This window comes from Gouania willdenowi, chromosome 12 (assembly GCF_900634775.1).
Source record: "Gouania willdenowi chromosome 12, fGouWil2.1, whole genome shotgun sequence".
Taxonomy (NCBI): Eukaryota; Metazoa; Chordata; class Actinopteri; order Blenniiformes; family Gobiesocidae; genus Gouania; species Gouania willdenowi.
In genome coordinates this window covers 2349168-2365616 of record NC_041055.1, presented here as the reverse complement: position 1 = coordinate 2365616, position 16449 = coordinate 2349168, and the positions used below count along the sequence as shown (strand labels likewise).

Below are 16449 nucleotides of genomic sequence, written 5' to 3'. Positions count from 1 at the left end.
GACTGGTGTGTGATTGGTTAGAAACCAATTGTTATTGGTGTCCCGCCCCTTGGCCAATCAGCAGAATGTCCACGTCTAATTTAAAGTAACAAAAAGAAAGGTTGAAAACCCATTGAAAATATAATATTGTGCTATAAGTTGCTACTTTACTTATTCATAATTGAGGAAATAATTTGCAGACCAGAGAAATATTTCCATGGATTGGACGAGAGCAAATGGCGGTACGAGGCCTGAGGCTAATTTTGTGGAGCGACCAAAATATGACAAAAAACCCAGCAAAATGACAAGAAAATACAGTACACGACCACAAAATAACATGCAAAATGAGTTAAAATGGAAGGTAAAAACACTATAACACTAAAATATGCAAAAACACATAAAATGACAACAGACATGCAAAATGACTACGAAGAGTTCAAATGAAAGGAAAACACACAAAATAACTCCAAAATACACTGACTACAAAAGACACAAAACTGCAAAATAAATTATACAAAACAACACAAATAAGCACTATGTCTTCAATGACACAAATAAAAAAATTAAATAAACAATTATTATATACAAATATATGCATAATTCAAAAACATACTAAATGAGAGAAAAATATACTAAATGACACCACAATCAACAAAGACACAAAATGAAATTGAAAACAACACAAACACACAAAGCGACAACAAAAACACACAACAAAAGGACAATAATAAAGTTCAGATTGGTTCAATTCTAAATGCTGACTTTAGATTCTACTTTGGTTTAGATAAATAATGCCGACATAACCATTTGTGCGGCCCTGCTGTGATAAAAGTTGCTCATCTCTAAACTAGTTATGCTAAATAAAAAACTAATGTATTTATTTATGATTTAAATGAGACAAAAATAAATGATATTAATGGAGATGATGATGAGGAAGCCTGCTTTGCATTACTGGTAAATCAAAAATACACAAGATATCCACATTGTAAAACCAGTCAAAATAAAAGTCATGAAGAATTCAAAGCAGCACACTGAGGTTGATCAGGTGACATGGAGGAGACGGATGGGGGCGGAGCCACATCCTGATTACTGGGAACTATGAGTAAAAGAAGCTGGAAATGCACTGACACGTCTTCACTGGAATTTAAAAAAAAAAATCTAATGGAACGTTACCGACATACCGGTGAGACTTTGGCAAAAATGTATCAGTTTTCATTTTCTGGAAAAGTCTGAGATCCTAGTTAGAAATGGTTTCAGTTTTTGTTGTTTGACTCCTTTTTAAATAGATTTTAACTCATGATTCGTGGAGAAAAAAAATATGTTTTAGCTCAATTTTTATTGCCCATCTCTGATTTTTGTCTGTAAAACCTTGTAAATTTAAACTGGGCTTGTAAACTTAGTAATAAACAAATTATACAGTATTTTTTTTTTATTAAACTGTAAAAATGACAGGACAAACGAGTGTGTGAGAAAAGGCTGCAGCTTTCCATCACAGCACACGCAGCTGAATGAAGGACACACGCACGCACGCACGCACGCACGCACGCACGCACGCACACGCACACGCACACGCACACGCACACGCACACGCACACACACACACACACTTAACTCTAGGAAAGCTGCGGCTGCTCCCGACGTTCTCCAGGGAGCAAACGCACTGACGCAGAGCTGGATTTATTGAGCAAACGACAAACACACACAGAAAACACCAAAACACACACGTGAGGAAGAGCACAACAACGCGTTTTAACAAGTCCTGCACGTAGATCAAAAACCACACACACACGCACACACACACACACAGACACACACACAGTGGAAGCTGCTCAAAGTTACCATTTTACCTCATCATAATCATCATCATCATCAGCTGCTAACAGTCCCAGCATGCAGCAGCTCACTGATGTCAGAGAGGAGGGGAAAGTGGGCGGGGCATGTGTACATCCTGACACTGGATCGTCTGTTTCTCCTTCATTTAAGCACAGGGTAAGTGTCACATGACCACAGCATCAAGGACAACCACTGTGACACCTTCATCATCATCCCTCCATAGCAGCAGAGCGCACCGTGTGAAAGCAACACACATACGCATGCACACGCACACACACAGAAGCTGCTAACCAATCACATGATAGAGCACACATGGGCAACTGCAGCCCCCAAAATAAATGCCTACAAAACACACCAAATGACAGAAAATTACACAAAATGACAGGAAAATACACAAAAATAACAGAAACATACACAAAACAACATCAAAAATACACAGAAAGACAGAAAAATATGGAAAACCACAAAAAAACTGAAAATAGAAATAAATACGAAAAAAAAACACAAAACAACAGATATGCATAAAACAACAGAAACACACCAAATGAGTGAAAAATACACAAAAAACAACAAAAATACACAAAAATAACAGAAACATACACAAAACAACAAAAATAGAAAAATATTAAAAAAAACACAAAAACTACATCCAAGAGTAAATTAAAAATACTCCAAATTGCATTAAAAAACTAACAAAACACACCAAATGAGAGAGAAATACACAAAAGATGACAAAAAATACACACAAAGCACAAAAACATACACAAAACAACAACAAAGATACACAGAAAGACAGAAAAACATTCAAAACAACCACAAAAACACAGAAAACTACATAAAAAACAAAGAAATACTCCAAAATGCAAAAAACAACAAAAACACAAAAGAACGAAAAAAATACACAAAAGGTCAACAAAAATACACACAAATAATGGAAACATACACAAAACAACCACAAAAACACAGAGAACTACATAAAAACACAAATAAATACTCCAAAAACACACAGAAACAAACCAAATGAGAGAGAAAAATACACAAAATAAAACAAAAATACACTCTAATAACAACATACACAAAACAACAACAAAAATACACAGAAAGACAGAAAACTATTCAAAAACACACCAAATGAAATAAAAATACACATATCAAAAACCAAAAATGAGGAAAAATGCACAAAATGCTTTCAAAAACACACAAAACTACAACAAAAACCTACAAACCCTTTGTTTTTCAGCATTGAAGCTCAATTTGCTCATTATTCTAAATGATCAGATGTGGTGCCAGCTGTAGAAATCCACACATATGTCGCACTGATCTACAAGTCGGCTCCTCAGTTTTAAATATAAAAAGGTAACAATTTATAGTCCAGACAATATGGTATTAATCTTAGTCCTGCTTATTTTCATGTGACTTTGCTTGTCCTGAATCTCCTACACAACACTACAGGATTCCTTACTTTTGGATATTTTCTCACAGGATTAATACTAGAATGGAATGACTGTGGATACACTCATTAAATAATCTTCAAAGCTGTGAGTAAACATTAATCTACAGTCTGATGAGGAGAACATCTTATTGTGAAGGTCTTACCTTTGTGAATGGCATCGAAGCATTGAACACACACGCGAGCCTCCTTCTGCAGGTAACGGAGTTTACACCTTCTGTTGCAGCACACGGCACAGTAAACCTGAGTGAAGCACACATAAGACGTCACACGCAACAATAACACAGACAATATAACACACAGACACTCCTTGGACGACTGAGCTGCAGCTTTAAGACTCCAGGATCAGAGCTGGAAACAGATCTGCTGACTCATGATCTCTGAGAGCTAAATATAAACCTGCAGGAGCGCCAACGTAACTGCCTTTATTATTTATCAAACAGGCTAATAAAAGACAACAATCCAATCCAATAACAGTGCCTTTGCTTTTCCTCAACTCTAATTCCTAAAACATAAAAGCTTTATAAAGTTACACAAAACCCAAACAATAAAAAACATATGAAGATACGGTGTGTGTGTGTATATATATATGTATATACACACTGTGTATGTAGAGTGTATGTATATACACTGATATATATACAGTATATATCAGTGTTCCCAAGTCCACAAAAGGCAACTGCTATCACAACTTGAGATTGACGAGGTACAATACCAATGCGACGGCAAGGTGGAGCCATGGTCAGAGCAGAGTTAACACCAACCCCCCTCCAGCGATTGCGTACGAAACGCCAATAACCGCAATCACGCTGAACAAGGCAGCGACTGACCTGAAAAATAGGATCATGGCAAAAATGTCCACCAGGCAATCACAAAGCCAACTACAGAGGCTAAGTGAAGTACCATCAGAAAGTCTCACAGAAGATGTGAATGCAGCTCTGAGAGCGATACCTACATCAACCATCACTGAAACCAATGAGTTGGTATATGCCACAGCAGCAGTGATCCTAGAGACACTTGGCTATCGTAGGAGCAACCATGAGATGAAATACCAACCATTGAAAAGAAGGCTGGAAGCTAACATCATGGCAGCACGGAGAGAAGTGAGCCAATTGACAGAGGCCCTGAAAGGTGCAATGAAAAAACAAGTCCCAAAGAGGTACACCCAGATGCCCATACCTGAAGCATTGGACGCTGCCAAACAAAGGCTCCAAGCCTTGGCCAGCCGCCTAAAGAGGTACACGAGAGGCAATGCAGCCAGACGAATAAGCCGGCTGTTCGCAACTCAACCAGCGAAAGTGTACGCTTAATGGCAGGGGAGCAATAGCAGAGCAGACCCACCAAGGCTTGAAACTGAACAGTACCGGAAAGGCATATGGGAGAAGGAGGCAACACACAATAGTGATGCACAGTGGCTGGTGGCTCTGAGAGAAGACCACAGCAACCTCCCTGAACAGAATCCAGTCACCGTCACAGTGGCAGACATCCAAGAAAGAGTCTCAGGTATGAAAAACTGGACAGCACCAGGCCCTGACATGATACACGCCTACTGGCTAAAGAAACTCACGGCACTCCATGAGCGCTTGGCAGCACAAATGAACCAGCTGCTGAGAGATGGGAATCACCCTGAATGGCTAACCAAAGGACGCACAATCCTGATCCTGAAGGATCCCTCAAAGGATACAGTCCCATCCAATTATCGGCCAATAACCTGCCTCTCCACAACATGGAAGCTCATGTCTGGCATCATGGCGGCTATAAGCGGGCACATGGATCAATACATGAGCACATCTCAGAAGGGAATTGGTAAAAATACCAGAGGTGCCAAACACCAGCTCCTGGTTGACAGAACAGTAGCTCGAGACTGCAGAACCCGAAACACTAACCTGAGCACTGCCTGGATTGATTACAAGAAAGCCTACGACTCAATGCCGCATACTTGGATCATTGAATGCTTGGAGCAATACAACATAAACAAGACTCTAAGAGCCTTCATTGCAAACTTGATGAGGTTGTGGAAAACCACCCTTGAGGCCAATGGCAAGCCACTTGCACAAGTTTCCATCAAATGTGGCATACACCAAGGAGACGCCCTGTCCCCACTGCTGTTCTGCATAGGCCTGAACCCCCTCAGCCAAATAATCTACAAGACTAGCTATGGATACCGACTCAGGAACGGGGCCACCATCAGTCACCTCCTCTACATGAACGACATCAAGCTGGACGCTAAGAATGAGCGAGACATAGACTCATTGATCCATACCACCCTGATCTACAGCGCAGACATTGGGATGTCATTCGGACTAGAGAAGTGTGGTCGGATGGTGACTAAGAGAGGGAAGGTAGTCCACACAGAAGGGGTCTCACTCCAAAAAGGAACAGTAGCAGACATTGAGGACAGTTGCAAGTACCTCAAAATCCACAAGCAAATGGCAACCTCGAAGAGGTGACAAGGAGTAAGGCATGTCCTAAAAAGCCAGCTCAATGGCAAGAACAAGTCCCGGGCAATAAACAGCTACGCCCTGCCAGTAATCAGATACCCTGCAGGAATAATAAGCTGGCCAAAGAATGATACAGACCACAGATGTTAAGACACGAAAGCTCCTAACCATGCACGGAGGGTTCCACCCCAAATCCAGCAACCTGAGACTGTACGCTAGCCGTAAGGAAGGAGGCCGAGGTCTAGTGAGTGTGAGAGCCATTATCCAGGATGAAACATCCAAGATCCATGAGTACATCAAGGACAAGGCTCCAACAGATGACTCAGTGAATGTCTCAGACAATGGGGAACAGAAGATGAGGCGCCGGTGGTACATCCCTACATGGGATGTACACCCGACATGGGACAACATCCCTACATGGGATGTACCACTGAAACATAACTGAAGTGGCAGATATCAGGAATTGGTACCAATGGCTCGACAGAGCTGGACTGAAGGACAGCACAGAGGCACTCATCATGGCTGCACAGGAGCAGGCCTTGAGCACCAGAGCAATAGAGGCCCAGATCTACCACACCAGACAAGACCCCAGGTGTAGACAGTGCAAAGAGGCCCCTGAGACAATCCAGCACATAACGGCAGGGTGTAAGATGCTGGCAGGGAAAGCTTACATGGAGTGCCATAACCAAGTGGCTGGCATAGTGTACAGAAACATCTGTGCAGAGTATGTACTGGAAACCCCAAGGTCAAAGTGGGATTTTTATTTATTTATTTTTTTTTAAATGGGACTACTTTACAGTTTTAGAGCCTGTGTTCCATCCATCTTGAAATCACGTGATTGATGATGTCACATGGCCCCTCATGCTCCTTAACAGGGCATGGCTGACGCTCTGATGGCTGAAGTGAGCGAGTAAATCACAGATTGTTGGAGACGCATAAACCCTGAGGATAGAAGTCCTTTTGGATGGGAGTCCTTCAACAGTCTGTGATTTACTCTCTAACTTCAGCCACCAGAGCGTGTCAGCACACTGTTTAAGGGAGAGTAAAGGTCTCTTAGGAGAGCTTTTCTTCTCTACTTCATTGTCTATTACCAAACCACAGAGTTCGAACTGTCGCCCCCTGTGGTCATAGATTATCTCTTGGGTCACAACTGTTTTTATCCTCTTTCGTTAAACAAAAAAGGTTTACATTGAAGGTCAACCAATACGGTAAAAATTCAGCCGATGGCCGATATTTAAAGCCTATATACTTTTTTTTAAAAGCACATTGAATATGAAAGACAATTGAAACACTCATATGACATAAATGTATATATTATAAATTAAATTAAATACACCAATAGAACTCTTAACATTTATTGAACTTTAAATATACCCGTACACAGCCAAGTAAAACAAAAAGTACAGGACGGGTAAGTAGCAGTAAAGCACGACAACAATATACAATGTGCAAGTAGTCGGTTTAAACTAAATACCTGTTTTAGGTATAACGACTCACTCCTTCCCTCTGTTCACAGCCACCACCATTATACCTAAGCTTCACACTTCACCATATGCACAACTAAAACATCACATCTCACTCTCACTTTAAAATAATCAACTCTTCCCCACGCTTTCCATTTCCTACCTTGAGTCTCTCCTCCCTTCCCCCTCACTCCCGACTTAGGTGTAACACTGCCCTCTCTCTTTATATCCTCCCTATAATAAAGTGTTTCTTACCCTTCCTTAGGGAAAAAAAATTAACAAAAAATTATTCTTTTTTTTTTTTTTTTTAGCTGATGGCCGATCTTGAAAAAAAGTCCATATATCGGTCGACCTCTAGTTTACATCGATGTCTTTAACTTTTCCTGATTATTCAGTGGCACAAATGGGTGTTTTGATCTAAAAAACTGCTAAATTATCTAGAAATCAGGCTGAATGTTTCACTCCAATAGAAAACAATAGGATGTTTACAGGCAGTGGGGCCGTGTGACATCATCAATCACATGATTTCAAGATGGAGGAACACAGGCACTAAAACTAAACTAAAGTAGTCATTTTTACACATTAATAAAACTAATATGGTGTAAAATAAAGTGTTTTGTCATGCATAGATCTACTAAGAAGGTTTTAGGCCACATTTGTAAAAACAGTGGAGGATTTCTTTAATGAAATATAAAACTTTTTTGCGATGATTAGAACAAACATACCTTCCCACAGGCGCGACAGTGGTGCCTCCTCTTAGTGAAGGTGAACCTTTGCTTACAGTTCATACAGTTTGGAGCCTCAGCATCAGGAACCCAGGATGGCTGTTTGCTCCCCAGCTGCTTACCGCCGTCAAACTCCTCCCCCAGTCCCACTCCGTCAGACTCCTCCCCTTGTCCGACTTCGTCAGACTCCTCCATTTTTCCCTCGCTGTACGACTCCTCTTCCTCGTGTCCCTCGCTAGCTTCCAGCTGGGTGGTGAGCGTGGGGCTAAAAATAGGCGGGTCCTCAGTCGGCGTGGGCGAGAAGTCGTCCTCAACTTCTGGATCCACACTAAGCTGCTCCCCTTTATCCTCGCCCCCTGCTGGTTGGGTTTTAGCCATTTGACAGAGAAGCTGTTTGGGTCTGGCGCCGCCGTAGGAGTTATGTTGGTCAGGCGACGACGTCGCTGCAGAGACGGAATCAAACATCGTCCTGTCGCTCTCTGGAGAAGCTCGCCCTTCATCCTCCTCTTCCTCGCAGAGCCTGGCCTCCTGTGAGCAGCAACCTCGGTACGGTCCTCCCGCCTCGCTCTCGGCCTGCAGGAATGCGTCCAGCTCCTCGTCCGTCACCAGCAACTCCGCCTGGTCGCTCTCAGGAAGGAACTCAAAGCCAAACTCGGGCGTCTCCACCGGGCTGGGCTCGGCCGACACCTGCTGCTGCTGTTCTCCCTCTGGAGACGGCCTGCGCTCGCTCAGCAGTGGCGCTGACTCAGCGCTTTCCTCTGGATGGAAACTGCTTTCTTTGACGAAGTCGGACTTCTCCTCCGGTTCCTCCACGTCTACAGCGTGCTGCTCAACCTGCGGTCCACATGTGATTGCAGCGTTGGGAAAACATGACACGTTGCTTGAGTCATTGAGCGATAAATCCACAGGAGAGTCGGCGACACCATCCTCCAACTCTTCCGGATGCTCTTCCATTTCACAGCGTTCAGATGAATCCTCCTGGACCTCCGCAGCATCCCTGCATTCCTCCAGGCTGCGCTCCACGCCGGCTGGAAGGATGACGTCCAGCAGACTGAGAGACGCAGAGTACCCGGGGGCGAGGTGCGGCCCGTCCTGGCTCGCCCTCCCGTCGCTTTGCTCCACGGGGCCGTCAAAGTCCACGAGTAGCGCCTCAGCTTCCAGTTCCTGTTGTCCCTCCGTGGGCAGCTCCGTGTCCAGCACCATGATGGCCGAGCTGGTGTCGCTCACCAGGTCACACACAGGCTTCAGGGCTCTGTCCGGGCAGGGAGGGGCGGAGCTTTGGCTGGGCCGGCGGTCCACCGACGACAGGAGGTCGACGCCGGTGAGCGGCTGGCCCGCGGTCTCTCTATCGGCAGGGGCGCAGCCATAGTGGAGCCTGCTGAGGTCTGGGAGGCTGTACGGGCTGGTGGAAGCCTCAGAGGGAGGAGACTGAGGCTCTGGAGAGAAGTTGTAGGCAGGAGGCTTCAGGAACACTGGTTTACACTCCAGCTCGTCTGAAAAACACACACACGTTTCAACACCAGGAAACATGTTTGTCCTCACCAGTGGAGAACAAACACATTTATCCCCAAAAAAACAACTTAAGCTTTTTAACAAGACAAATAACAAACTAAGGCTGTAACGTTTCATCCATTAGATTGATGAATTGATTTATATTTCTATGATCCAACTACATCAATCTGTGCTCGGCAAGTTGTCCTTCCTGATGACAATCAATATAAAATGGTTGAAAAAGGTAATCAATCAATTGTATCGATAGAAGGAAATAACTCATTGGATTTAGTCACAGCAGACTTTATATGGATGCGTTTTAAAAGCTCTTTTAATAATAAAGACATTAGTGTCGGTGATGTCACACACCAGCTGACAACAAACAACACAGAGAAGCCGGTGAGGGAGAAATGGGTGGAACCACCTTTGGGTCCAGTGTGTGAAACACTGACTTTAACACAGATGTAGATATTCTAAAGGAGTTGCTCACTGTGTCGACCGTCCACCACCAGGACCTTCTGATAGCGTTAGCTCGTTAGCAGTAGCTCTGCAGAAGCCTCATGATAACCATCAAGTTTAAACAAAAAGTATCAGGTTCAACCACTGATCATTTCGCCTAAAATGATCTTGGTTGCACTTAATTTTAATATCAATTTTGTTTTATTTTTATGTATGAATACAAACAGAAGAGTCAGGTAAACCTAATACTGTATGTATTTTTATTGAAAAGTAGTTAAATGAATTGTGAATACATTTGCCATTAAATGTTTGTTTTTGTCTATAATTAATTTATAGAGGATTTCTTAACAAGAAACATCAGGAATCTATAATAGCTCAACTGTATCGTCCAGTATCCAGGGATGCGTTTCACTCGCACTGGTTACACTATTATTTTGGCTAAAAAGTTACTGAATCGATTAAATTAACAAATACCGTCCATGAATCGAATCAGCAACAATGGATCACGATTCGAATGAAATTGTTGTTAAAAGGAATTGTTACACCCCCCACACTTTATAATGGTTTTGCTAGTGATATACTGTACATCCCTTTAGCCTCATTCAGAGGACCAAAGTTGTAAAAAGTTCTGACTCCTCCCTCCCTTGTTATTCCACATTTTGTAAAAAGTCAGCTCCAATAAGGCGAGTTTGATTTTTCTCGCGTTGTGATGTTACATCGCGGAAACTCCTCCTCCTGACAATCCTGGCTGCTCCTACCCTATAAGAATGTGAGCCCCTCCCTCTCAAACTACCTCACAGGTTAAACAACCACTGTGGTTTAATATAGAATATATGTTACACTTTGTCATATATGTAAAGCTACATACACAAAATGTGTTCTCTAAATTTAACCCCTCCCTGAGGAGCAGTGGGCAGGCACGGTGTAGCACACAGGGAGCAGTTCCATTTTTAGTATCCGTTATATTGCCGCGTATCACCTTTGACTTGATCTGACGTGTTTGTGACACAATGCGACGCAGCGGTTGGACAAAACTAATGATTATCACCTTAAATGCACTATTCCTATAGTTAGAAGAGGAGGAGATGGAGAAGAAAGTCACTTAGCAGCTTAACACTCCGGTGAGTATTTGACTGCCTCCGCTGCTGATGTGATAAACACACACCATGGAGCAGCGTTTGTTGGACTCACAATAGCCGCTTAGTCATGTGTTTTACTGTAATGTGTCGTTTTTAGGCTAAAAACAATAACAGTGTGTGGATAGCAAAAAGAAAATCGCTTTGGTGATCACTGATCTCCCTTGCAAGAGCGAGGCATGAAGTCTGTGTCTATAGACACGCCCACTCGTGAATATGCATGAAGACCCCAAAACAGCCTGTTTTTAGAAGTGTCAGTAAAGTGACTTTTCAGAGGCCAAAACTCCAGAAAACAGGCGAGTTTGGGAAAATAAACCTCAAATACTATGTTGTTGGGGTTCTTAGAACAAATGGAGATGGGTGAAAAATAGCATAATACTGGACCTTTAAAGCAGAAAATGTGTTACTTGGTTGAATATTGGTGAGATGTTAATAAATGATTCACTGATAGTTTGTTGTCTTACCAGTGCTGAGCTCAAAGTCATCGAGCAGTTTGTCCAGATCACACACAGCGGCCTTGAAGAAGCTGTCCATGCTGCGCTACGACCATGGACCTCCAATCCTTTTCCTACGGAGACCAACACACACTGTCAAACCAAAGCCATTCTCCTTTTAACCTCGTCTTATTTTGATAGGACATGTTTGTGCAGCGTTAAAGTCTCCAAGATGTGTTTGAGTTCAGGTCACTTGTTGACGTATTAACTTGTGGCTACACTCATTAAAATCCTTTGAGTAACTGCAGCATGTTTTCTATTCATAACAACACCTGGAAAAATGCTTCATTTACATTTACCGTCTGCTATACATCTTCAAGTACCTGTACCCTCACCCGAAAAGATGCCATAAATGAGACAACATTTAGAAGGAATATGAAATGGCCACTGTGCAGACAAAATGAAACAAAAACAGGAAAAATTACAAAAAACAGCAAAAATACAAAAATAACTTCACACACATTAAACACAAGATAAATCACACAAAATGACAACAAAACTCACAAATAACTCCAAAAACATGCAACGATAACAAAATACAAAAAACCATGACAAAAACAGATGAAACAGTGACAAAAACTGACATAAAACCAATAAACAACTCCAAATATACGCAAATATAACAAAAATGATAACAAGAACCAGGGCTCGAGACTGCAACCAAAATGGTCACATATGCGAGTATATTTTCAGTGTGTGCGAGTGAAAATTTCATCTGGTCGCATCCGTGCGAGTGTGTATAGATGACATTATTTTTGGACAGAGCGCTGAACGCTTCGTCACGTCCCTATGTATTCAGTGGTAAACTGATGCTGAGATTTCCCATGGTCAAGAAGGCATCATGGTTACGTGCAGCTTTCTCTGCCAATGTGTGTCTTTGTTTACATGTGTTCTGAGTGTTGATTGGCTGGGACGCTGCGGAAAGGGCGGGCATTAGCTTGAAAAAGAGGGAACAATTCTGTTCCCACGGGAGTGTGAGGGTATGATGGTGTAAGACGGTTCTTTGTGTGTTTGATTGTTTATATTTTTAGCGTGTTACTACGACCTCCATTAAAGTGTGTGCACGGCACCGCACTAATAATCTACCGGCTGCAATACGTTCAATAAAATATAAATTTACGTCGGGTTTGGTTCTGGCTAGGACCTACAATTTAAGTTAATAGGTCGGGTCGGGTGATGAGACGACCCACACTCACACAGCTTGGCTGCAGGTAATTAAACGGTGAATGCACAATAAACACCAATGTGCTCCTTTGGAGTGTGCGCGGTCCGCTATGAACGGAGCCAGGCATAACGAGCCGCTCACTGCGCACTAAAAAGGAAGAAGGTGCTGAGCTCAGCAAAAGAGCGTACACGCTCATCAGAACCAGCATGGAGGGACCAGAACTGATGGACTATGATGCCAGGCCAGATGTTCAGCTGTGGTTCTCTCAGAGCAGGGGTCTGCAAGCTGCGGCTCTGGGGCCTAATGTGACCCTTTGACTCTTTTTCAATGGCTCCCTATAGCTTTAAATAAAACTATTGAAATTAGTTATTTTTTAAAGAGGTTATTAATGATTAATGACGAATAAAATCAAAATATAACAATTTGTTAACCTAAAATAATTCACGTGCGATGACTCAGCACCTTCCTACAGAGTACATGTAACCTGTTGTTATGCTTTGCTGTTATTTTTTTTTTTTAAATTGTTACGTCTTCTTTTAAAATTATATAAAATAAATGATAAATGTTGCAGAAAAACTTAATATTGACACTAAAACATTAAAACATTTAGCAAATATCTCAAGTCATTGTCAATCTTTATTTCATACAAAACTACAGTACGCCAGTTAAATCAACTATACATCAGCATGCTGTAGACCCCCCCCGCCTGGTTAAAAAAAAGGGTGTGACCAAATTCTGTGCCACCACTGGAAAAGTTAGTGTGGAGCCCTGAGAACGTGTAAAACGACAACAAAAACACACAAGACAACAAAACCCTAAAATAAACCTAAAATTCGTACGCAGTCATTTTTAATAATAATAATAATAATAATAATAATGCATCAGTTTTATATAGCGCTTTATCATAGACACTCAAAGTCGCTTTACAGAATTGAGGCATTATTCTTTCACTCCCCACTTAGTGGTGGTAAACTACTATTGTAGCCACAGCTGCCCTGGGGCAGACTGACGGAAGCGAGGCTGCCATAGTGCGCCATCGGCCCCTCTGACCACCACCAACACTCACTCACACACTACATTCATACCAGGCAATGTAGGTGAAGTGCCTTGCCCAAGGACACAATGACAGATACCACTGGGGTGACTGCCACCCCACTGTGGCACCTGGAATTCTCAGTGGTCTCCCATCCAACTACTAACCAGGACCAGACGTGCTTAGCTTCCGAGATCTAACGGGATCGGGCAATGACAGACTGGTATCGCAAATTGCAGAAGATCTTAATTTTTTTTCTAAAATCTTGCCGTTTTTCCACAAACAACCATCCAGATTTCACACAAAATGTGCTACTAAGTCATAGTATGTAGAAGTGAAGATGCTGCAGAAACTGATATTGCTTCGATAGTGTAGGTGCCTTCTATACTGAATTAATATATATCATTTATTAGTACAAATGCAAACTATAGGGGCATAATAACTTTAAAAATATTTGCGTCCCACTTGAGATCAAACTGGTACATATTTGGCCCCTGAGCAAAAATTAGTTTTTCTCCTAGGGGGACAAGATCAAAGGGCACAGGCCGAGTGTGAGGTGGCTAGGGCTGGGCGATACGAACCAAAATTCATATCTCGATATTTGCTCTCAAAATGGCGATGTATACGAGTTTAAATATACTAATGCAAAATGCCACAAAGGCTAAAAAAAACATCACAGTGCTTTAAGATTGGTAAAAAATAAAATAAAATAATAACTCGTGCATCACAAACATGGGAAACTAGCAGCCCCAAAAGTAAATGCACAAAATAATAGCAAAGAATGACACAAAATTACTACAAAAACACAAATTAACAGAGACATGCACTAAAGAAAAACACAAATACTTAATAGGGCAACAAAATATACAAAAGGAGTAAAAATGCACACTGGGACAACAAAAACACAAAAGAACACTAAAAAAACTACAAAAACGTACAAATAAATGGAGAAATACACAAAAGAACAACAAAAATACAATGGGACAACAGAAATACGTAAAGGGATAAAAATAAACAAAAGGACAGAAAAAATACATACAACATACATACAAAAAAATACACAAAATGACTCAGAAAGACATCCAAAATGACCAAAAAAATATGCAAAATAACAAAAATACTAAATAGGACAACAAAATATGAAAAGGAGGAAAAAATACACAACGGTACTGGGACATTAATTAACAAACAGCTGCACAATATGTGGCACTTTTGGCATCTTCTCTTCTAAGGGACAGCACGTGTGAGTGAGTTCTGCAGTGTGGCTTGTTTAGGGGAAGGTCTGGGTTAGGACGCACTCATTAATCCATCTAACTGAGCTTTACATGCTGTTCTGAGAATTAGTGAAAGTCGTGACTCCTAAAACAACTATTTAAAAAAAAAAAATATATATATATATTGAATCTCAATATATTGCCCAGGCCTAGAGGTGGTCTAAAGCTGCAGATAGGAGAGAGCGTGAAACAGTTATGGGATACAATCTCAGGTTTGAGCACCCTGTAGCTGTCCACCTTTGATGAGGGTATCTAGTGTTTAAAAGGCAGAAATTCCCCCTGATTCAAAGGAACACTACTGATGATGCGTCCCAGATTTACATTCTTCCAAAATCTGAGCCACTCTCACATGGTAATCCTCATGTTGGCAACCATCTTTTGGCACAAAGGATGTAACGTGTTTAATGATGCCAAGAAATACAAAATAAAGGTATTAAACTATTGTAAAATACTGAACAAAGTGTGTGATCAGAGTTGAAAATGTGAGTTAATTATTACTAGATTGCAGATATAAAACTTTAAAGAGATAAACACATGATACCAATGTGAAATGTTGCATTTCCAAACTCTGTATTATTATTATTATTATTATTACCCATAGCTTTGTGTTTACATTGTTTACAACTCAGTCATTATTACACATCAAACATTTTGATTAATAAAAGGGAGTCATTTGTTAACATCAGTTCACTCTGCTACAGTTAGTTTGTGCACAAATCAACTTAAATAAAGTTTTTTTTGTTATTTTTCAGCCGTAATTAGCTGGACAGCTAAATGCTAACAGCTAATACAACATAGATGATTCAGACACAATAAACAAACATTTGGAGAAATTATTTTAGTGAGATTTGTAACTAAATGGTAAGATATGGTGGATTTGAACTAGCAATAATGGGTATAATGTTTGTCAGCGGGTTTAGGAGCAGTTAAAGCAGGTTTAACAGCAGTTAACATGCTAGCCTGTTAGCCCCGGTGTGAGTAAATCATACCCGGTGTTACTTCATTCCTCCGGTATCAGCTCCGGACCGGTTCACCCCCAGCTTCAAAACGTTAGAACCCCGCTGGGTGTCATGGTATAGCGGGACGTAGTGCAGTTTGACCGGCTTAGGTTCTCTTGGTCGGCTATCAGCGTCGGTCCGTCGGCTGTCGGAGGTCACGGGTTCCGGTGTCGTGCGAAAATCTGCGACCGTGGAATTCTGTGACCATTTTACCATGTCACTGTGTTTTCCCCTTTGTTGTAGCGCAGATAAATACATGTAGACTGTAATTGTTCGTCAGAGACTCAAAGCATGTGTGTATTACAATTATAAATTTGAGTGGGCCAAAATGACTTCAAAAAGATACAACAAAATTACCACAAAAATACACAAAATAATTTCAAAATACACAATATGACTTCAAAAACACAAAATCACCAAATAAAAACTAAAAAAACAAACAAACAAAAAACTAATTACTCCAATAACTCAAAAAAACAACAACAAAAATACGCAAAATGACTCCAAA

At 41.4% G+C, this 16449-nt stretch overlaps 1 protein-coding gene across 2 annotated transcripts in view; it reads right to left on the bottom strand.

Annotated features, from left to right (window-relative positions):
• zfyve16 (zinc finger, FYVE domain containing 16) overlaps positions 1–16108 on the bottom strand; it is a 34538-nt gene extending 18430 nt beyond the window's left edge. For both annotated transcript variants that reach the window (XM_028462907.1, XM_028462908.1), the window contains exons 1-4: positions 15933–16108; positions 11442–11545; positions 7892–9384; positions 3409–3505 (exon numbers count right to left, since the gene is read on the bottom strand). In XM_028462907.1, coding sequence (XP_028318708.1) covers positions 3409–3505; positions 7892–9384; positions 11442–11511 — 1660 coding nt within the window. In that variant the 5' untranslated portion in view covers positions 11512–11545; positions 15933–16108. The remainder of the gene's footprint in view (positions 1–3408; positions 3506–7891; positions 9385–11441; positions 11546–15932) is intronic.
• Positions 16109–16449: the final 341 nt, after the last annotated feature.